The sequence below is a fragment of the Meriones unguiculatus genome, chromosome 1, assembly GCF_030254825.1.
Source record: "Meriones unguiculatus strain TT.TT164.6M chromosome 1, Bangor_MerUng_6.1, whole genome shotgun sequence".
NCBI lineage: Eukaryota > Metazoa > Chordata > Mammalia > Rodentia > Muridae > Meriones > Meriones unguiculatus.
Window position 1 is genome coordinate 1538266 of NC_083349.1, and position 23282 is coordinate 1561547.

The 23282-nt window shown below is 42.4% G+C and overlaps 1 protein-coding gene across 4 annotated transcripts in view; it reads left to right on the top strand.

Annotated features, from left to right (window-relative positions):
* Positions 1–23282, top strand: part of LOC110547119 (phospholipid-transporting ATPase FetA) — a 115756-nt gene that overhangs the window by 70387 nt on the left and 22087 nt on the right. For all 4 annotated transcript variants that reach the window (XM_060378531.1, XM_060378538.1, XM_060378555.1 and 1 more), the window contains 3 exons: positions 2441–2637; positions 14769–14977; positions 16432–16475. In XM_060378531.1, the coding sequence (XP_060234514.1) occupies positions 2441–2637; positions 14769–14977; positions 16432–16475 (450 nt within the window). The remainder of the gene's footprint in view (positions 1–2440; positions 2638–14768; positions 14978–16431; positions 16476–23282) is intronic.

Below are 23282 nucleotides of genomic sequence, written 5' to 3' on the forward strand. Positions count from 1 at the left end.
AATGATAGTCTTTCTGCAGTAGCCTGTCAACAACAGTCCTGTAGCAGTAGCCTGTCTACAATACTCTATCTGCAGTAGTCTGTCTGCAGTAGCCTGTCTACAACACTGTCTGCAGTAGCCTGTCTGCACTAGTCTGTCTTCAGGAGTTGGTCTGATATATTCTATCTAAAGAGTCTGTCTACAGTATATGGTGTACAATAGTCTGCCTACAACCGTCTGTCTACAATGATTTGTCTGCAGTAGTCTGTCTACAATAGTCTGTAGAACATTACAGTCTGATTACAATAGTCTAGAACATTCTGTCTACAATAGCCTGTCTGTAGTAGTTGGTCTCCAACAGTCCATCTACAGTAGTCTTTTGTAATAGTCTGTATACAATAGTCGGTAAACAATAGTCTCTCTGCATTAGTCTGTTCACAATAGTCTGCACTAGTCTGTCTTCAGTAATCAGTCTAAAGTAGTCTATCTACAATCGTCTATCTACAATTGTGTGTCTACAGTAGTCTGCCTACAACTGTCTGCCTACAGTAGTCTTTCTGCAGTAGTCTGTGTGCAGTAGTCTCTCTACAACACTCTGTCCACAATAGTATCTGTCTGTAGTAATGTATCTACAATTGTATGTCTACAGTAGTCTGCCTACAATAGTCAGTCCACCCTATCCTGTCAATGATAGTCTGTCTACAACACTCTGTCTACAATAGTCTGTCTGCAGTTGTGTGTCCAAAACAGTCTGACTACAATAGTCTGTAAGCTGTAGTCTTGTGCAAGTAGCCTGTCTACAATAGTCTGTGTACAACAGTCTGACTACAATAGTCAGTCTGCAGTAGTCTGTCCCCAATAGTGTGTTTGCAGCAGTCTGTCTATAATAGTCTGTCAACAGTCTCTCTGCAGAAGTCTGACTTCAATAGGCTGTCTACAATAGGCTGTCTACAATAGTCTCTCTTCAATAATCTGTCTAGAATCGTCTATCTGCAGTAGTCTGTTTGCAGTAGTCTGTCTGCAGTTGTCTGTCTGCAATAATCTGTCTACAATAGTCTTTCTGCAGTTGTCTGTCCAAAATAGGCTGTCTACATTCATATGTCTACAATAGTCTGTGTGCAGGAGTCTGTCTACAACAGTCTGTCTGCAATAGTCTGTCTGCAGTGGACTGTCTACAATTGTCTGCAGTGGGCTGTCTACAATAGGCTGTCTACAGCGGTCTGTGTTCAATAATCTGTCTACAGTATCCTGTCAAATATAGGCTGTCTACAAATAAGTTGTCAACAATAGTCTGCATATGATAGTCTCTCTACAAAAGTGTGTCACGAATCTACTTGCAGCCTCTAGTCAGATAAAAAATGAAATAGAAATACAAAGTTTGGATTCTGGAGAGATGGCTGCTCTCCCAGAGGACCCAATTTCAATTCCCAGCACCCAAAAAACCACTCACAACCATTAGTAACTTCTGTTCCAAGAGAGCTTATGATCTCTTCTGGCTTCTACAGGAAGCAGACATATATAGTACATATATATATATATATATATGAAATCCAAATACCTATACATATAAGATAAACATTTTCAAATGAAGTGTAAAGAAGTATCTTTATATATCTTTTTCTATAATGGAAATGTATATCAAATTATTTTAGAGGTAGGGGCTACCTGTCAACAGGTCAAAGTTGAGTTTCCCTTTTGCTTCAGTCAGAATGGTTATCATCATGAAAACAAAAAATAGCAGGGCCACCAGGAAAAATTTCTTATACTCTATTGGTAAGAATATAAATTAGTACAAACATGAAAAATCAATAAAAACTAGAAGTGAAATTCCCACTTGCCACAGCTGTAGCACTCCTGGATATAAACCTGAAGGAATTGAAATCATCACTTAGCAACCAGTACACCGAGACTGTGATTCTTTCCATCTACTGCCCTTGAGGAGCTAGCTGCAGGTCTGTAGGCCCATCGCCTACCTTCCAACCTTACCAAATTAAGAATTGTTTACACAGCTGCCATCTTCCTTACTCTTGCTATCAGTTTTCCCATTGTCCTCCCTCCAGCTGCTGCCAAAGCCACTCAATTCAGGGACAGCCCCTCTCCCCAACATCAGTACTGGTGTGATTAGGACTGGAATCCGGCACTATTTGGAACCTGTTTCTCTTAGTCAGTATCTAAGTGACTTGAAGAAAAATATCATACCATTCCGAATAAGTTCCTGTCAGTCAGGAGTTTTCATCAATACTAAACATGTGAAGCAGTTTCTCTTAGTACTTAGTGTGTTCTGATCGGTAATAGCTCCCTTCAGAGTCACACAGATGGCTTTTGCAGGACTTTCTTCTGTGTCCTGGTGCCACCTTAGCACCCCCCTGTCTCCGAGGAGAAAACACTTATTAGAGCTGAGACTCCAGAGGTAGGATGGAGTCCATCCATATTTTGCTTTTTTGTTTTGTTTTCTATACAGATTTTCCTGGTTTTGGGCACAATGTGCTTTTTGCTATCCATTGGACATGGCATTTGGAAGAGCAACAAAGGCTACTTTTTCCAAGCGTTTCTCCCATGGGAACATTTTATTGCCTCACCAGCTACAAGTTCTGTCCTCATTTTCTGGTCCTACTTCATAGTTCTCAACACCATGGTACCCATCTCCCTCTATGTCAGGTGGGTATCTCTGATCCTTAGTGTGCGGGGAAGGGCATGGCTTTATAGTCCCTGTTTTAATAATCAGCTGGAGGATGTTTTAGAAAGCATGTGTTATGTGCTTTCTTTTTTTAAAGAGCTTACTATGTCACCCAGATGACTTCAAACTTCAGATCCCCTGCCTCAGCCTCAGTACTGGGATTACAGGCATGTCCCACCGTTCCTAGCTTACTATGTATTCTGTAACTCTTTTCACAGGCTTGGTATAAAAAAAAAAAAGTCTGAGGAGTACCTAGAAACTGCGTGCATATTTTTCATGTCTAGAACACTGTGCTAGATATTATGTGATTTATATAAAAGGACAATTGTCTGTTCCCTTAAGTAAGCTGTGACTATTTAAGACATGAAACAATTAGTAAAATGACACACAAACTTGGTATAGCTTAGCTACCCCCCCCCCCCCCGGCAACCTTTCCTTACCAATGAGACATGTTCTAAACATTCACTCACATGCCAGTCATATAGAATTCAGGATACATTTTTTTTCATTTAAAAAAAGAATGGAAAAAAAAATGGAAAATAGGTGTGGTAGTTTGATTAAGAATGCTCCCTAGATGGCGACTAGCACACACAGTTTCTGAGCTGTGGAAGAGCTAAACGTCTGAGTTGGTGAGTGGAAGGACCTCTGAACCCAGGAAAACAATAGTGAGGCTTTCTAAACAACAGGGAACATCGCAGGAGGTGAAAACTTTGGTCTCGGGTCACCCAGGGACTTGTTTGGAGAAGGAGAGAAACGAGCCTTTGATCTCCCAGCACTCCCCTCCCCCAGACCTCCCTCCTCCTGGGCACAGTGGACTCATCTTTCTCAGCGTAGACTTAACTGCCTGGGGCCTGCAGCCGCTGAGGCGGAGCTCCAAGCCCTTTAGCGGCAAATGCCAGCAGTACCCATCTCAGAGTCCCAGATCCATGCGGTGGCTGCAGCATCCTCCCAGGGCCTGAGTCTGCTAGACGCCATACTGGCTCCACAGGATTGCAATCACTGACTGTATGGCCCGCCCAATCCCATAGTGACAGTGAATACGCTATATACTCACCAAAACCAGGCAGAAACACCATACAAGCTAGGCACACCAGGCGCTGGGCCTCCCAAGCTTGGAGAGCACAGTGGAGAGACCCCAGGTCTTCCCAGAAAGCATCTGGACTAGCAACCCAGTCTCCAGTTACAGCGGGACTTTCTAACCTGGCAGCCAAGCAGCACTGAGCTGGCAGGGCACATCAGCCCTCCAGTTCAAGACTAACCAGGGCCAAACCACAGAATAGAGAGCCTGGTTACCCCATCCCTACTGATGTGACCACCTTGAAATGCCAGCTGCAGCAAGACCTCAGAACCTGGCAGTGACAGCAGCACGGAACAGGCGGAGCACATCAAAGAAGCAGGGCCAAACCAGAGAGCAGAGAGCCCGGATACCATGATCTCTGCCAAGTGACCTGCCTGTAAGTGAGTGCATCCTTGAGAATCTGCAGACCCCCAGATCCTGGGTCCTTCTAAAACAGAAGCCAGGCATCGAACCCCTCCCACCCACATACCCACTTTGGGAAACAGAGGGGCACGAGGGACATTGAAGCCCCTGCTCTGTGGGTCCAACTGAGGAGTTAAGGCAGTTAATGCCAGAAATTGCATCATGACCATCACTAGCGCCTGCTACATATACAGTGCAGAGCCCCTCCCACTCACTCAAGGGTTCAACATTATCTATCACTCTGTCCTCCGAGACACACTTCCATGCACACTTACACACACACACAAACATACACAAACACACACACACACACACGTGCGTGCCTGCATTTGCCCCGTTTGCGCCTGCGTACTTTTCTCCCACAGGTACAGCGTGTGACAGGACCTCTCTCAGCTTCCTGAAGAACTCTCCAGATGCCAGAGAGAGACAGTACCAGTCTGAACTGAAGAACCCAAAAACAAACAGGGAAGGTTTCAGATAAGCCAATGGCCAGGGGTAGGGGAAAGAACAGTCCCAACATAAATCAGGACATCATGACTTCACCAGCAACCCCCAAAATTGACGGATACTCCAATTCAACAGAAGCACAGGAAAATGACTTTAAAGCTATGCTTACCCAACTATTTGAGGCTCATAAAGAGGAAACAAACAGCTCTCTCAGAACAATAACCAGGCAAATTCAGTCAGTTAAAGAGGAAATGAACAAATCTTTCAAAGACTTGGCCAGTCAATTGGAGGTAAAGAAAAAAGAAATAGACAAAATTCTTAAAGAAACACAAGCAAACATAGCCAAACAAATAGAGGCACATGTAGAGATAAAACTAGTGGCATATAGAAAGGAAATGAACAAAAAAATAGAGACCACCATAGAGAGACAGGAATACACATTCAAACAGATGAGGGAAATGGTGCAAGGCATGAAAACAGAATTAGACTCAATAAAGAAATCACAAACTGAGAAAACCCTTGAGCTGGAGAACTTGGAGAAAAGATCAGGAACCACAAAGATAAGCATCACCAAGAGAATACAAGAGATGGAAGAGAGAATCTCTGGAGCTGAAGATATACTCGCAGAAATTGATAGTTCTCTCAAAGAGAAGTAAAATCAGAAAAGTCCCAAACACAAAATATCCAAGAAATCAAGGACGCCATGAAAAGACGAAATCTAAGAATAATAGGAATTGATGAAAAACAAGACTCCAAACTCCAAGGTCCAGAAAACATTTTCAAGAAAATCATAGAAGAAAATTTTCCCAACTTAAAGAAAGAGATGTCCATAAATATACAAGAGGCCTACAGAACACCAAATAGACTAGACCAGAAAAGAAACACATCATGTCACATCATAGTCAAAACACTAAATCTACAGAACAAAGAAAAGATATTAAAAGCAGCAAGGGAAAAAGGCCAAGTAACATATGAAGGTAGACCTATCAGAATCACACCAGACTTCTCATCAGAAACTATGAAAGCTAGAAGGGCCTGGGCAAGTGTCATGGAGACTCTAAGAGATCACAAATGCCAACCCAGACTACTATACCCTGCAAAGCTTTCAATCAACATAGATGGAGAAAACAAAATATTCCATGACAAAACTAAATTTATGCAATATCTATACAGCAAACCAGCCCTACAGAAGATACTAGAAGGAAAACTCAAATCCAATGAAAACAACTTCACCCAAGAAAACATGGCATACAGATAATAATATCCCAACAAAAATGAAAAGAAAACAAGCAATGAAACACACTAAGATCACCGACTCCAATACAAAAGAAACTAACATTCATTGGTCAATATTATCTATCAACATCAATGGACTCAACTCGCCAATAAAAAGACACAGACTAACAGAATGGGTGCGTAAACAGGATCCAACGTTCTGCTACATCCAAGAAACACACCTCTGCAACAAAGATAAACACTACCTCAGAGTAAAAGGCTGGAAAAATGTCTTTCAAGCAAATGGACCCAGAAAACAAGCTGGGGTAGCTATCCTAATATCTAATAAAATAGTTTTTCAACCAAATTTAATCAAAAAAGATGAGGAGGGACACTATATTCTCATCAAAGGGAAAATCCACCAAGAGGACATCACAATTCTGAACATCTATGCCCCAAATACAAGAGTGCCTACATTCATAAACGAAACATTACTAAAACTTAAATCACACATCGATCCCAACACCTTGATAGTGGGAGACTTCAACACTCCACTTTCACCAAGGGACAGATCATCTAGACAGAAACCAAATAACGAAATAAAGGCACTTACAGAGATCCTAAATCAAATGGACCTAATAGATGTCTACAGAACTTTCCACCCAAATGTAAAAGAGTATACCTTCTTTTCAGCATCTCATAGAACCTTCTCCAAAATAGACCATATAGTTGGTCACAAAGCAAGCCTCAACAGATACTAGAAGATTGAAATAATCCCCTGTATTCTATCTGACCACCATGGAATAAAGCTGGACATCAACAACAATGGAATTAGAAAAAAGCCTACAAGCACATGGAGACTGAACAACTTGCTGCTCAATGATAGCTGGGTTAAGGAAGAAATAAAGAAAGAAATTAAAGACTTCCTAGAATTCAATGAAAATGAAGGTACAACATACCCTAATTTATGGGACACAATGAAAGCAGTGCTCAGAGGAAAATTCATGGCACTAAATGCCTTCAAGAAAAAATTTGTGACATCTCATACAAGCAACTTAATGGCCCAACTGAAAGCCCTAGAGAAAAAAGAAGCAAATGCACCCAAGAGGAGCAGACGGCTAGAAATAATCAAACTCAGGGCGGAAATCAATCAACTAGAAACAAATAAAACTATTCAAAGAATCAATGGAACCAAGAGCTGGTTCTTTGAAAAAATCAACAAGATAGACAAACCTTTAGCCAAACTAACCAAAAGGCAGAGAGAAACTATCCAAATCAGCAAAATCAGAAATGAAAAGGGGGACATAACTACAGACACTGAGGAAATCCAAACAATCATTAGGTCGTACTACAAAAGCCTATGTGCCACAAAATTCTAAAATCTAAAAGAAATGGATAATTTTCTTGGTAGATTCCATTTACCAAAATTAAGTCAAGGTCAGATAGAAAGATTGAATAATACTATTTTCCCCAAGGAAATAATAGAAGCAGTCATCAACAGTCTCCCTTCCAAAAAAAGTCCTAGGCCAGATGGATTCAGTGCAGAATTCTACCAGACCTTCAAAGATGTGCTAACTCCAATTCTCTCCAAACTATTCCACAAAATAGAAACAGAAGGAACATTACCAAATTCATTCTATGAAGCCACAGTCACCTTAATACCTAAACCACAAAAAAAAAAAAAACAACAAAAAAAGATAACTTCAGACCTATCTCTCTAATGAACATTGATGCAAAAATACTCAATAAAATACTTGCAAACCAAACACATCAAAGATATCATCCACCATGACCATGTAGGCTTCATCCCAGGCATGCAAGGGTGGTTCAACATACAGAAATCCATCAATGTAATCCACCACATAAACAAACTGAAGGAGAAAAATCACATGATCATCTTCTTAGATGCCGAAAAAGCATTTGACCAAGTCCAACACCCATTCATGTTTAAAGTCTTGGAGAGATCAGGGATACAAGGCACATATCTAAACATAGTAAAGAAAATATACAGCAAGCCTATAGCCAACATCAAACTCAATGGAGAGAAACTTAAATCAATACCACTGAAATCAGGGACAAGACAAGGCTGCCCACTCTCTTCATACCTCTTCAACGTAGTACTTGAAGTCCTAGCCAGAGCAACAAGACAACTAAAGGAGATCAAGGAGATACAAATCGGAAAGGAAGAGGTCAAAGTGTCACTATCGCAGATGATATGATAGTATATACGAGGACCCCAAAAATTCAACCAGAGAACTCCTCCAGCTGATAAACACCTTCAGCAAAGTGACAGGATACAAAATCAACTCAAAAAAAATCAGAAGCCCTCCTGTATACCAAAGACGAAGGAGCTGAGAAAGAAATAAGGGAAACAACACTCTTCACAATAGCCACTAACCACATAAAGTACCATGGGGTGACACTAACCAAGCAAGTGAAAGACCTGTTTGAGAAAAACTTCAAGTCTCTGAAGAAAGAAATTGAAGAAGGTATCAGAAGATGGAAAGATCTCCCGTGCTCATGGATTGGTATGATAAAATTGTGAAAATGGCCATCCTGCCAAAAGCAATCTACAGATTCAATGCAATTCCCATCAAAATACCAACTCAATTCTTTACGGACCTTGAAAAAAAGATTCTCAGCTTCATATGGAGAAATAAAAAACCCAGAATCTCCAAAACAATCCTGTATAACAACAGATCATCTGGAGGTATCTCCATCCCCGATCTCAAGCTGTACTACAGAGCAATAGTAATAAAAACTGCATGGTATTGGCATAGAAACAGAAAGGAGGATCAATGGAACCAAATAGAAGATCCAGAAATAAATCCACACACCTATCAATACTTGATTTTTTACAAAGCAGCCAAATCCATTCAATGGAAAAAAGCCAGCATCTTCAACAAATGGTGCTGGTCCAACTGGATGTAAATAGATCCATATTTATCACCCTGCACAAAACTAAAGTCCAAGTGGATCAAAGACCTCAACATTAAACCAAATACTCTAAATCGGTTAGAAAAAAAAGTGGGGAAGAGCCTAGAACTCATTGGCACAGGCGACAACTTCCTGAACAGAACACCAGCAGCACAAGCTCTAAGAGCAACAATAAATAAATGAGACCTCATGAAGCTGAAAAGCTTCTGTAAAGCAAAGGACACCGTCATCAAAACAAAACAACTGCCTACTGATTGGGAAAGAATCTTCACCAACCCTTATCTGACAGAGGGCTAATATCCAGTATATTATATTTATAATATATAAAGAACTAAAGAAGCTGAAAAGCAACAAACCAAGTAACCCACTTAAAAAATGGGGAAAAGAGCTAAACAGAGAATTCTCGATAGAGGAATATCGAATGGCAGAGAAACACTTAAAGAAATGCTCAACGTCATTAGCCATTAGGGAAATGCAAATCAAAACGAGCCTGAGATTTCACCTTACATCCATCAGAATGGCCAAGTGACAACACATCAAAACCTCTAGTGACAACACATGCTGGAGAGGTTGTGGAGAAAGGGGAACCCTCCTCCATTGCTGGTGGGAATGTAAACTGGTACAACCACTCTGGAAATCTATCTGGCGCTTTCTCAGACAATTAGGAATAGTGCTTCCTCAAGACCCAGCTATACCACTGCTAGGTATATACCCAAAATTTGCTCAAGTACGCAAGGACATTTGCTCAACCATGTTTGTAGCAGCTTTATTTGTAATAGCCAGAACCTGGAAACAACCCAGATGTCCATCATCTGAGGAATGGATACAGAAGTTGTGGTATTTTTACACAATGGAATACTACTCAGCAATCAAAAAGAAGGAAATCATGAAATTTGCAGGCAAATGGTGGGATTTAGAAAAGATCATTCTGAGTGAAGTATCCCAGAAGGAGAAAGACAAACATGGGATATACTCGCTTATATAGACCTAAAAGATATGATAAACATAATGAAATCTATACACCTAAAGAAGATAAACAAGAAAGCAGACACGAGGTAAGATGATCAATCCTCACTTAGAAAAAAAGACAATTGAGATGTGCATTGGACGTATGACAGGAGTCTACTTCAGAAGGCATCTGAAAGACCCTACCAAGCAGCGCTTCAAAACAGATACTAAGACTCAGAACCAAACCTTCTGAAGGGGAAGTTAGTATGACAGGGAAAGGATAGGAGCCCCACAGGACCAAATATATCTGGGCACAGGGTTTTTTTCTGAAACTGTTTCTCCAACCAAGGACCATGTATGGATATAACCTAGAACCTTTATTCGGACGAAGCTCATGGTAGCTCAATAACCAATTGGTTTCCCATAGTAAGGGGAACAGGGACTATCTCTGACAGGAACTCAATGACTGGCTCTTTGACTCCCCAACCCCCAAGGGAGGAGCAGTTCTGCTAGGCCACAGAGGAGGACTTCGCAGCCAGCCCTGAAGATACCTGATAAAACAGGGCCAGACGAAAGGGGAGGAAGTCCTCCCCAGTCCGTGGACTTGGAAAGGGGCAGGGAGAAGCTGAGGGAGGGAGGGTGCGATTGGGAGGGAATAAGGGAGTGGGATACAGCTGGGATACAGAGTTAATAAAATGTAACTAATAATAACAAACAATAAAAAAAAAAAAGAATGCTCCGTATAGGCTCATAAATTTGCATACTTAGTAGGATCAGGAGGTGTGGCCTGTTGGAGTCAGTTTGGCCTGGTTGGAGGAAGTGTGTCACTGGGGGTGGGTTTTGAGGTTTCAAAGCCCATGCCAGACCCAGTGTCTCTCTCCCTGCCGCCTGTGGATCAGGATGCAAGGCTCTCAGCTCCAGAGCCGTGTCTGCCCGCCTGCCCCCATGCTCCTGCCGTGATGATCATGGACTAACCCTCTGAAACCCCAATTATAACCCTCTGAGCCAGCCCCAATTATAATATGCTTTCCTTTAGAAGTGTTGCTTTGGTCCTGATGTCTCTTTGTAAAACAAGAAAAGTTACAAAGACAGAAGGCATATGCTTTATGGCCTAAGTTGAGTTTCAAATATATGTTTATATAAGTTTTTTTATTTATAACTTTATTTCATTTATTATTAAGAATTTAAGTTTTTAAGGTTTTCCTAAGTTTTCATACTGTTCCTCTGGCTTTCATTGGAGTGTGTTGTAACAGTCCCTGTTCTACCTCTAATCTTACTAATTTGAGGGGTTTTTTTTATTTCCTTTGATTAGTATGAGTAGACATTTGTAAATTATATTTACATTTTAGAGAACTGATGTGTGTCCTCTTTTTCAAGTCTCCTAAAACCTGACCTGTAGTCAGGTCTCCCAATCCAGAAAGCATTCTCCATAACAGACTTATCTTATTTTAAAATGTTTCTGATGACCTAGTGTGAGCCAAGCCCTTTACTAGGTGATAGGATTAGAAACCTGAGAATGAGACAGCATTTTCTCTAAAGAAGCTTGCTTGTAGCTGTGGAAACCAATCAGTAATTGTGGTACAATACAAAAATTCTATAATCAAAATATGCATGCATATTATAAATGCTCTCAGGAGCAACAGGTGAGCTCTGCCCAGGGAAGCCTGTGGCCGTGTGAGGGAAGGCGAGCCTCAGGCTGGGTTTGAAAAGAAGTGAGGAAATGCACTTCACGTGGCAGGTCCGCAGACACGGTGTGGAGACTTTCTCAGTTAGACCAATGTGTTAGATCCCAAGGAACATCAATTACAAGCAGAGCATTTGGATTTTATCCTATAAGCAGCAAAGAAGTAGCGTGACTTATTAAAATAATTACATGTAACTGTATATTAATTATATAACACAAATATAATAATTGGCATATTAATTATATGATATTTTGTTCCTATATTATATTATAATAAACCCTTCCTATACATGACATAATCTCTCTGGCTCTAAATACTTTTAAAAGAACTGAAAGTGGGAACTGAAGAGATGGCTCAGTGGTTAAAAGTACTTGTTGCTCTTGTAAAGGACCTACGTTTGGTTCCTGGCACCCACATGGCGGCTCACAAAGGTCTGTGTTTCCAGTTTCAGAGGATCTGGTGTCCTCTTCTGGCCTGCAAGGACAACAGACAACATGCTGCACATACATACATTCATTCAGGCAAAACACTAATATACAATACATTTTTTAAAAAATATTTTTTAGAATATAAATCTAAAACTAAACTACTGCAAAAAGTAGACAAGAAAGTGGAAGAAAGGGAGCATGAGACTTCAAGACCGAGCTGGGTTGCAAGGTTGATTTAACATACAAATATCAATACATGTAACACAAAGTGGAAACACGTGACAGAAATCACACAGGCATCTCAGTAGGTGCAGACAAGACTGGAGGTGCTGTTGTACACCAGGAGCCAAGTTGCTGCTCCCCAAGTAGAAGCCTGCACTCTAGCCACCTTCCAGCACCTTTGACCAGAGGAGTATGGCTTACACGGGAGTATCTCCTGTACGGTAACCCCATCACTGAGAGCACATTGAAGATCGGGCCTTGAGTCACTGGGCAAGATCAGCAAATAGCTATCCTAATTTCAGACCCACTCCCAAGGACTCACTGTTAGGACCTGTGTTGGGAAATGGGCCCCTCATCTTCTGGTGTTATGTTTTCAAACAAGACAGGGGGAGAAAGGGAAGATTTATCCAGGAAGGAAGATTGGCCTGAACTTTTAACCTCACCTGTTAAGTCTGCTGTATTCTTGCGTAATTAAATCTTTTATCTGTCACTGAACAAAGAGGGAAAAAAGAGTTTTAACATCCCTTCATGATAAAAATCCCTAAAGAAAATAGGGAAAGAAGGAAAATATCTCAACATGATAAAAGTTGTATGTGACAAAATTACAGTAAGTGAGAAACACTGGCAGCCCTTCCTCTAAAATGGAGAATGAATAAGGCCTGCTCTCTCTACTGTTTTGGTTTTTTTGTTTTGTTTTGTTTTGTTCTGTTTTTGTTTTTGTTTTTGCATGTGAATGTGTATATGGTGTGAATTCATGTGTATGAATGCATGTTTACATGAATGTGTGGGGGTTCTTTTGCACATGTGTGTGGAAAACAAAACTTAGGTACTAAAGGTCTTCCTCAATCATTTTCCAGTTTATTCATTTAAATGGGTCTCTTGTTGAACACCTTTGGCAAACCCAGAAATCACTGACATGGGCTAGTCTTGCTAGCCTGCTTACTCTGGGATCACCTGTCTTCACCATTCAAATACTAGAATTATAAGCAGGTCACCACAGCCCTCAGCTCCAGTTCTTATGATGGCAGCAAATGCCATGTCATTAAACTATCATCCTAGCCCTTCACTTTTGTGCAGTATAGCCTGAAGTCTTAGCTAGAACAAGGAGACAGTAAAGAGAAATAAAAGAAAGACAATTAGAAAAAAGTTAAATGATTCTTATTTTCAGATGAGATGATTGTATACTTTAAAGACACTAAAGACTTCATAAGAAAAGTCTTACATCTAATTTAAAAAAAAAAAAACCAACACTTATTAAAGTACCAAGATACAAAGCCAGCACACAACAATTAGAAGCTTTTCTATAGACTGAGAATAAAATTTTTAAGTAAGGAATTGAGGGAGGGGTTCTCATTCATAGTAGCTCCAAAAAATAAAATACCTAAAAATTAAACCCACTTAAGGAAGAAAAACTGCTATGATAAAAACTTCTAAATGAAGCTGAAGGAGACACTAGAAGATGGAACATCCTCCCCTGCTCATGGATCAGCAGAATTAATATTGTGAAATTGTCAGTGGTACCAACAACAGTTTAACAGATTAAAACACATCCCATCAAAATTCCAAGGACATTCTTTATGACGATAGGGGGGAAATCCTAAAATTCATGTGGAAGTACAAGAGACTTTGAATAGGCAAACCATCCTTAAACAGGATGAAAAAAAAAATCTGGAGGTTACCCCATACCTGACCTTATACTACAGAGCTATAGTAACAAAAACAGCATGGCACACACAGACATGGCCACTAGGGCAATAAGACAGAAGACCTAGAAATCAGTCCCCACAGCTACAGCCACCCAATCTTTAATAAATGTGTCAAAAGCATACATGGAGAAATGACAGCCTTTTCAAAATTAGAGAAGTCATGGCGGTAAACAAAATAAGCCAGCCTCAAACGATTACTGTGTGTTTTCTCTCATTTGTGGAACCTAGATTTAAATTTGTCTATGTCCGTGTGTATGTATGGGGGAGACTTTAAGGGAGGAGGCAACAAAGAGTGTAATGAGATACATTTGACATGAAAGCAGGAGGACAGCTCAAGGGAAGTACAGGGGTTAGCGAGAGGACAGGGCAGGCGGTGAACAAGAGCAAAATGTTATGAAAATGCCATATTGAAGTCCATTATTTTGTATGCTTACTGAGTCAGGGTCTCATTGTGTAGCCCTGGCTAGCCTGGAACTCAGTATGGTAGACCAAGCTAACATCATCCTCACAGAGATCTGCCTGCCTCTGCTTCCTGAGTGCTGGGATTAAAAGTATGTGCCGCCACGCCTGGATGTATGCTCTCATAAAACTGATATGCTGATGTGCATGAGAACTGCTGATGTAGAGAGAGGTCACCTGGAGAGACCTGAAACAAAGAACATCTGAATGCTGCAAGTTTCTCTCTCTTTCTAACATGACATAGCAATCTTTATAATTACACCAGCAGTAGCTTTTGTCAGTTAACTGTACTCCAAAGGTACTTCCTGGACATAGTGCAGAGGATGAGGGAAGCAAGGTGTGCCTCAGAGCTTGCCTAATGAGCTGTGTCAGGTCATGGTGAGGATGCCGTGTGTCACAGGACTGAAGGGCAGAGTTGTGATGGTCTGGGCCGTGTGGCAAAGTCCTGTGGAGGGCAGATCCTCGGGGAAGATGCTCTTTCCACGTCCAGACCCTCATCTATCATGGACCCATAAAAAGGAAACTGAAATAATATACTTTTTGTCCTACTCTGACTAGGACCCTCTTTTCTTACTTTTTCCTTAGTGTTGAAATAATAAGACTGGGCAACAGTTACTATATCAACTGGGATCGGCAGATGTTTTATGTGCCAAGGAACACCCCGGCACAAGCTCACACCACCACTCTTAATGAGGAACTCGGCCAGGTTCAATATGTGTTCTCTGACAAAACGGGAACTCTGACTGAGAATGTGATGACTTTCAGCAAGTGCTCTATCAATGGGAAGACCTATGGTATGTGCACTTTCCTGCCCTCCCTGAGTCCGAGAGAGAGTGCGCGCCAGATGTCTTTCAAATCTAACCGTCTCAAAGCCTCTGAAATGTCACCTCCCTTCCATTCTTATAACCCACGAGCTACGGTGGCTCCCACGAGCTACGGTGGCTTCCCCGGGGAAGAGGACACCAATTGGTTGTCCAGTGCCAAGTAGCAAGCCCTAAAAACATCCACATAAGTAATATTGTATGAACTCAACCGGTTATACTCATATGTGTATGTACAAACACAGATACGCATACAGTAGCAGTTAATGAAAAAAGAGGGCATGGATTTGAAGGAAAATGGGGAGGGTGCCAAGGAAATGTCTGGAGGAAAGAAAGAGAATGGAGAAATAATGTAATTGTAATCTTTAAAAAAACAGTTTTAACAGGAACACATTTATTTAGTACTTAGTAGGTGAAATCCATTGTTTCCCACTTTAAGAAGACCAAGAGTCACTGTTCTCAAGGGGGTTCCAATGTCTTGAAGAAAAATCATATGTTTGGTTATTTATGATACAATATCAGATGGATGTTGGTAAAGGGGTGAATTTTTCATTGAGAAAGAGGAAGTTTTCAGTCTGTTATAGACTAGCCACGGCGAACAGTCTTGTATACTTCACGCTCCAATGTCTGAGAAGAGACATTGACCAAAAACAAAGCAAGAGCAAGAAAAGAAAGCACACACACCAAGTAAGTGAAGGAAGAAAATAAACTAAACTTATGGCTGGTGTGCCCTAAGGAATGACATGAAGGCTCAGCCTCCACACACACATGTGCATACATACACTAAAAATTAATAAAATCACCCAGCAATCTCCTTCCTAGATATCCTCCTAAAATAAAATTTAAACAGAAGAGGGAGAGACTAAAACAGGTGTTTGCAAATATTCAGGGCAACATTATTGCTCGAAATAGAAGTAACTCAGTAACAGATGAACAGGCCCTTTAAAGAAGTCCAGAGCACATGCACTGTGATCTGGTCATCACAGCGGTGAAGTCCGGTAGCTGGCATAACATGAATAAACCTTGAGAGCAGCGTACTAAGTTAATGACCAGACACAGACGGGCATGTGCCAGTGGCTCTTCTTAGGTGAAGAATCTAGAATAGGAAAACCCACAGAAATAAAAGTAGAAAGAAGTGAGGAGGAGTGGGGAGTTTGTATTGAAATGCTTACAGTGTGCTGAGTGCTGAAAAGTAGTGGTAGAATGACTGCTTAGCATGCGGGGGGCTCTGGGTCTGATCCCCAGCACTGAAAAAAAAAAGTATTGCAAATATATGGTAATGATAATTGCATACCACTGTGCATGTAATTAATACTGCTGAATTGTAACTTAAAAACAGTTAAGTGGCAGATTTATAGTGCACACAATAAGATAAAAACTTCCTTCAAAACCTTCACTAACCCTCTGCTGTATGTACTTGCAAACAGGTTACTGCTATGACGCCAATGGACAGTGTGTGCCCGTGTCTCTGGTGAGTAGTCACAGCTGTGACGTGTGTGAAGTGAGGGCAGAAGTGTCGGCACAGTTCAGTGTCTACTCTGAGCTAATGAGCTCTTAGTGGCCTAAAAATGTTTTAAATTACATACATGGCCTGTCTTAGAGAATTTTTATGAAGATAGTTTTGTCAGCTCATCAGCCCCACCCAAAAACAGAGTCTATGTACAAGGCAATGCATGCTCGTTGTCTTAGTTGCTGTTCTGTTGCTTGAAGAGATACCATGTCTAAGGTAGCACTTAAAAAGAAAGCATGTGATTGGGGGTGGCTTCATCTGTTTCTGAGGCAGGAAGGAGAGAAGCATGCTGCTAAGCATGCAAACAAATGAGCCGTGGAGGGCGTTCTCCTTCAGCCCACCACATTCCACTCCCTGGCTCCCACAGGCCATATTATAATTTAGACAGATTATAACTTAGTCCAACTTCAAAGGTCCCACGGTCTTTTAGTCTCAAAACTGTGTCAAAGTCCAAACTCTAGACAATTTCTTAACTGTGACCCCTGTAACATCAGAAGGCAGACCACGTACTTCCAGCACTCAATGACACAGAATGTACATTACCATGGCAAAAGTGAGGAGATACTGAGCCAAAGTATGATGCTGTAATTGATTATCAGTTTGACTACATCTGGACATCTGGAGTTGTCTAATGCCCAAGTGCCCAACCTATCAGGGTTGGGGTTTTTCGTTTTGTTTGTTTGTTTTTGTTTTTCCAGGCAGGGTTTCCTGTGTGTGTAGCCCTGGCTGTCCTGGAACTCACTCTGTAGACCAGGCTGGCCTCAGTCTCAGAGATCCACCTGCCTATTTGTCCTGAATGCTGGGAATAAAGGTGTGTGCCACCACTGGCTTGCTGGGATTTTTTTTTTTTCTGAATTAAATAATTTGAAGTGGGAAGACCCACTTTTAATCCAGGGCTTTTGAAATGGAAAGATCCACCTTTCATCTGGCCCACATCTTCTGCTGGTAGCCAGTGTAAAGACACAGAAGGAAGCGTGTTCTTTGCCTGCTTGCCCTCACTCACTCTGGCAGCGGCATCTCGGCACTTGTGTTAGAGCCTACTTCTTTGGGATTCTCGTGTATAGTGAAGACCATCTGAGACATTCAGACTCAGGGACTGAACAGCAACTGGATTCTTGGACTTTCTGTTGGTAGACAGTTCTTGTTGGACTAGCTGGACCACAGCCTATGAGCCATTCTACATCTACACACACACACACACACACACACACACACACACACAGAGAGAGAGAGAGAGAGAGAGAGAGAGAGAGAGAGAGAGAGAGAAAGAGAGAGAAAGAGAGAGAGAGAGAGAGAATAGCTATTTATAGAATTTATATATACACGTGTGTGTGTGTGTGTGTGTGTCAGCCTGGAGCTGTTGAAGAGCCTTCTCCTGTTCCAGGCCCCACTCAAAGCCAGCAGTTTTCCAAGTCACTTGCTATATGGGCTGGAGTAACACACCCAAGTGAGGAATGTGTTGTCTCCAGAATCCAAATAGGCCACTAACCTTTGTGCTTCTTTCTTGGTGGTGGGAGGGGCCAGGTGCAATCACTTATCCTTCACCTTAGAAGGAGTATGTCTGCCTGCCCCACACCTGGATTCCTAAGAATTTCATGAGGTAGAAGGCCTTGAAGTTTGGTTGGTTTTATCTCCCATCCTCTGATGTGCATATATATTACAAGTCCAAAGCGGTTGCCACCTCCTGCTCACTTGGTCAATACATTGTGATATACAGTGTGACATTTTGTGGAAGAGACAGATGATCAAGACCCCACTGAACTAAGTTACGACAAAGGGATGGAGAGGATGCATCCTTGAGGTAAAACTGCACAGGTATATGCTGACCTTGCCTACTGGCAGCTCACTGCTTCTTGTGGGCCTTATGGACAGGTGCTGAGAAAAGCCTTCACTACGTTAATCGGTTGTACCATATACTAGGAGGTGTGTTCACCTGCTCAAGTGCCACCACAGCTGGACGGCAGCTGCGGATGGGGTCACCACTTGATTAAGTCTGTGATGGTCGGTTGTCACTCTGCATCATCCATGTGTCTCTGCACTGGCCCTGAAGGAGAGTTAGAGGGAGATGTGGCGAGACCAGCCACCCCTGCATCTGTCAAGTCCCTGATGGTGACACTAACCTCTGCAGGTCCTCCAGGCTGCAATACTGTCTATGGTTCACTGTTTCCCCTGGCAGAGGCAACACCAATAGCTTAGCTTTTCCAACCACAACAGCCCACACTGCACAGGCCACAGGGCCAATGTGGGCATTCTGCCAGCTTCTGAGTAGACCTGTCCCAGTTACACATTCTAGGACTGGGGACATTATCCCAGGGTGAGTTCAGGGCACCGCTGTGCCCACTCTGAGTCAGACTTCAGCCAAAACTCCATTAGCCACCTGGAATCCATTAAGTCCCTACTTCAACTGTAGGACCACAGTGTGTCCTGGGGTCTCCTGGAACCAGTACCCCACACACCCTGGAAAGTCTGATTGTTCTCCCCAGTGAACACTGACCCTATGAGAGACGGTAGGTCCCTCTGGTGGTAGCTGGGGCTGGGTTAGGGAGGGAGTGGTGGGGAGGCAGAGGGGAACTGGAGAAAAGCTAGCAAGAAAACCCTGACCGATTGTATCAAGTCCTTCAGGGCGACTGTGTCTCCCTTCACTCAGGGGCGCTGAGTCCACAAACTGGCTCAGTTTGTTCATCAGCTGAGATTCTCTTGTCACAGTCCAGTGTAGTTTTTTGTTGTTGTTTGAAAATGTTTCTGCTTACACAGATGAAGTAAATATGCAGTAGACTTCTCTATTTCATGCCTGGAAACACCATGATTGACTAGCCAGTACCAAAGGTCCATACTAGACACGCCACCATAAAAGGCACTTTGCCTGTGCCTATGGCACAGCTCACCCTGCCTTTGGCGATCCACCTGGCTGCCACCTGGCCCCTATTGCTTTGGAGCCCAATTAATTTTATTGTCCACCTGAGCCTAACTGAGGTCTGACACAGAAAAAGCAACAGCGAACCTCTACAAATGCCATTAGGGAAGGCCATGTCTCCTCGGCTCTCCCGTTGTGGAGGATGAGGTTTTACACGGTGGACTCACTCCAGGACTACAATTCGCTGAGCCTTCAACTCCCTGCCTCGACTCTAAGCCAAGAGAGAGCAGATATCGCCAGCCCCTTTTCAGTAGGCCATCTTTTGACAAACATTTCTGCTGACCATTCATACAGACTTTTGACACATTTTTTAACTGTGTGAGCTTCCATATTAAATATAGAATCTCCACGCAGTGACCCTGTATCCACAAATTCAGCTTGATCCAGTGGTATGTTCCTTCTATCTCACACCCGTAAAATTCACCCCCCCAAAAAAAAGCAAAAAAAAAAAAAAAGTCATGCCCTTACATATTTCCCAGACTTGTGCCTGAACACATTAACAAACTCATCAGTTCTTTAGTAGGGGGCATACCTCCTCATGGGCTACACTTCCTCCCTCTGACTGCCTGCTTCGCCTTTAGTCTGGGTATAGGTGTGGAGGCAACTCTTGATGAGCCGTGAGGTGTATGTGTGTATGTGTGTGTGTGTGAGAGAGAGAGATTATCCTATAATTTCTATTCCTCTAGAGAATTCTGAATAATACACAAAGTTAAGCAAGACCAAAACCCAGCAAGGCAAATTCAACTTAGATCATAAAGAATGTGTCTACTCTCTTAGTCACTGCTTTATTGCCATGAAGAGACACCATACTAAGGCAACACTTACAAAAGAAAACATTTACCTTGAGTTTGCTTACATCTTCAGAGGGTTAGTCCATTATCATTGTAGTAGATCACATGGCCTGGGGCTGAGGGCCTTGCATCCTGGTCCACAGGCAGCAGGGAGAGAGATACTGCGTCTGGCATGGGCTTTGAAACAACAAAGACCACCCCAGTGGCACAGTTCCTCCAACAAGGCCATACCCACTGGAACAGGGCCACACCTCCTGATCCTACTAAACTTTCAAATACATGAGCCTGTGGGAGGCATTCTTGTTCAAACTAACACGTTTTACTTCCTGGCGCCCATAGCCTCACGGTGACTATATTGTAATGCAAAATGCATTTAGTCCAACTTTAAGTAGTCTTTCGGTCTCAACATTGCAATCTCTTCGCTGTAATCCCCTATACAATCAAAATTTAAAAGATCACGTATTCTCTGCATACAGTGGCACAGAATACACATTACCATTCTAAAAGGGAGGAAAGGAAGCATAGTCGGCAAATACTGGACCACAAGACTGAAACCCAGCAGGGCAAACTCCAAATTCTGCATCTCTGGTGTCTGCTGTAAAAGTGCTCTTCAGATCTCCAATTTGTTTCAGCTTTGTTGACGGTTGTACACGTCTCTCTCTTGAGGGTGTTTGCACACCCAGTGTGGAGGAGGCGGCAGACAAAAATCCTAGCAGGTGTGCTCTTTCTAAAATCCTTTTGTTCACCTGACACAACAGCCTGGTCATCTTTGCATCTCAGCAGATCTTGCTCTGTATTGTCATTTTAATGTTGTCTGTAGTGTCCCAAGGAATTGGGGTGCCTGAGCTAGTGAGCCAATCCCCTATTATTTTCCATGTTCTTTCCCTAGTACATTTGGTAAGCCTCTTGATGATGTTTCTTTATGTCCATAGAGTAAAGTCCTGGCTAGACAAACTAGTCATATTTTAATGTACTCAGTATTGCCAATGGCCCTCCAAAAAGGTTTTCACCCCACTATAATACGTGAAATTACTTTTTCCCCCACATTGTTGTTGATACTAGGTTTTAACAATTTTTTAATCTGTGGATATTTAATTGGTTGAAAACCCTTTTATGACTCAACATTTCCCTATGTAGCCCAGCTGATCTGAAACTTATGATTTTCCTGCCTTAGGCCCCTGAGTATTGGTATTTGGGTCTTATGCCTGGCTTATTACCCTTTAATTAATTTATTTTAACTAATACAGAAATCAGACATTTGTGGGATACAAAGTAACATTTTGGGTTTTTTTGTTTGTTTGCTTGCTTGTTTTTATTGTTGTTGATGTTGTTTTGACACAGGGATTCTCCATGTAAGAACCCTGGCTGTCCTAGAACTCATTTTGTAGATCAGGCTGGCCTCAAACTCACAGAGAGCTGCCTTATCTCTGCCTCCTGAGTTCTGGGTTAAAGGTGTGTGCCACCATACCCAGCATACTGACTCAGTGAATGTATACATTGTGTAAGGTTCAGGTCAGGGTATCTCCTGAAACATGTATCATTTTTATGGCCTCACCCCTCACTGGCTGCAGCACTTGGGAGATCAGGTTGTGGGGGAGGGGTGCAGCTTGGTAAAACTGTTCTTGATGGCATGAGCTGGCCCTCAGGGCAGGAAAGCAGGAAAGCTGACGCCACCCTTCTCTTGGTCAAAGGGAGAGCTGGTCCCAGTAGTGTGGACGTGGGAGAGAGAGCTGGGAGGCTGCCCAGCTCAGCTACCAGCCAGGCCCAGATCCGGAGCTTTGGATTAGCTCACCTCAGCATCTCCCCCATCTATGGGCTGCTGGAGTGCGTGAAGGGGTCCGTCCTCCAGAACCACAGGGCAGCAACAGGATACGAGAGGAGATGTGGTGAGCATCCGGCTTTGATGGTGTAGCAGAGCCAGAGGCCTCACACAGACAACTGGCTCGCTGCAGTGAACCTGTACAAGTACAAGCGTTTGGACAAAAGTGTGTGCTGTGTGGGACGCTACAGCTTCTACAACAAGATGCTTTCTGTTTTCTTTTGGAGGGGAGGTTGTAGGGGAGAGGTGGGTGTGGCGGGACGAGGAGGTGAGCGGGGCTGGGTACCTAATAAAAAATTCACAAAAAATCAGTAAAAAGGTTTTTTACTATTCGGAATGCTTTTCTCCAGCTTTTGAGATGTGGGGCATAGTCTGTCCTCTCTACCCGGCCGTGGCAGCTCCCGCAGCGTCTCATCATTGACTTTGCCACGTGTGAGTGCCGCTTAGGCCGAAGGCGTGTCCTCCTCTTTCCACACAATGTCTCCATCTCCCACTTATTGTTTAGGTGCATTCATTTCTTATTTATAAGTTGTCTTTATAGATTAAAGTTACGCTTTGTCACTAACACTGTTGCCACTGTCACTCTCATTTTAAGTTTTTCGGTTCTTTTTTTAATTACATTTTTATTTATTGGGTGGGGAGCCTCGATGTACATATGGAGGTCAGAGGACAGTTTCCAGGAACTGGTTCTTTCCGTTTGCCATGTGGTCCTGGGGTCAAATTCAAGTTGCTGACCAATCTCACTGGCTCAGGTTTTAGTGCCTTTACTATGGGGGCTAAAGAGATGGCTCAGCATGTAAGGGCATTTGCTGCTTTTACAGATGACCTGGGTTCAGTGACCAGGGCCCACATAGTGGTGCACAACCATTTGCAACTCAGGTCACAAGGTTTCTGACACTCCTGTGACCCGTGCAGGCACCAGGTGTGCACGTGATCCACCTAACCAGGCAAAACACTCGGACACATAAAATAAATACATCTAAATGGTTTTACCATACAGAGTTGTGAATTTATTTTCAAATATATTGACCTTTTTCCTTCATGGACATACTGTATACTCCTAATTCATACAGTTATAAAACTATCTTTAGCTGGGGGTTTTTTTATTGTTTGTTTTTTCCAGCATTGAAACTCAGTTTTTATTTATGAATTTAACTTTAAACATCTCTTAGACTTCTTATTCTTGCCTTCAAGGTATCTCTTCTACTACCCCTGCCTGCTAGACCTAACCCCAAACTCTTAGC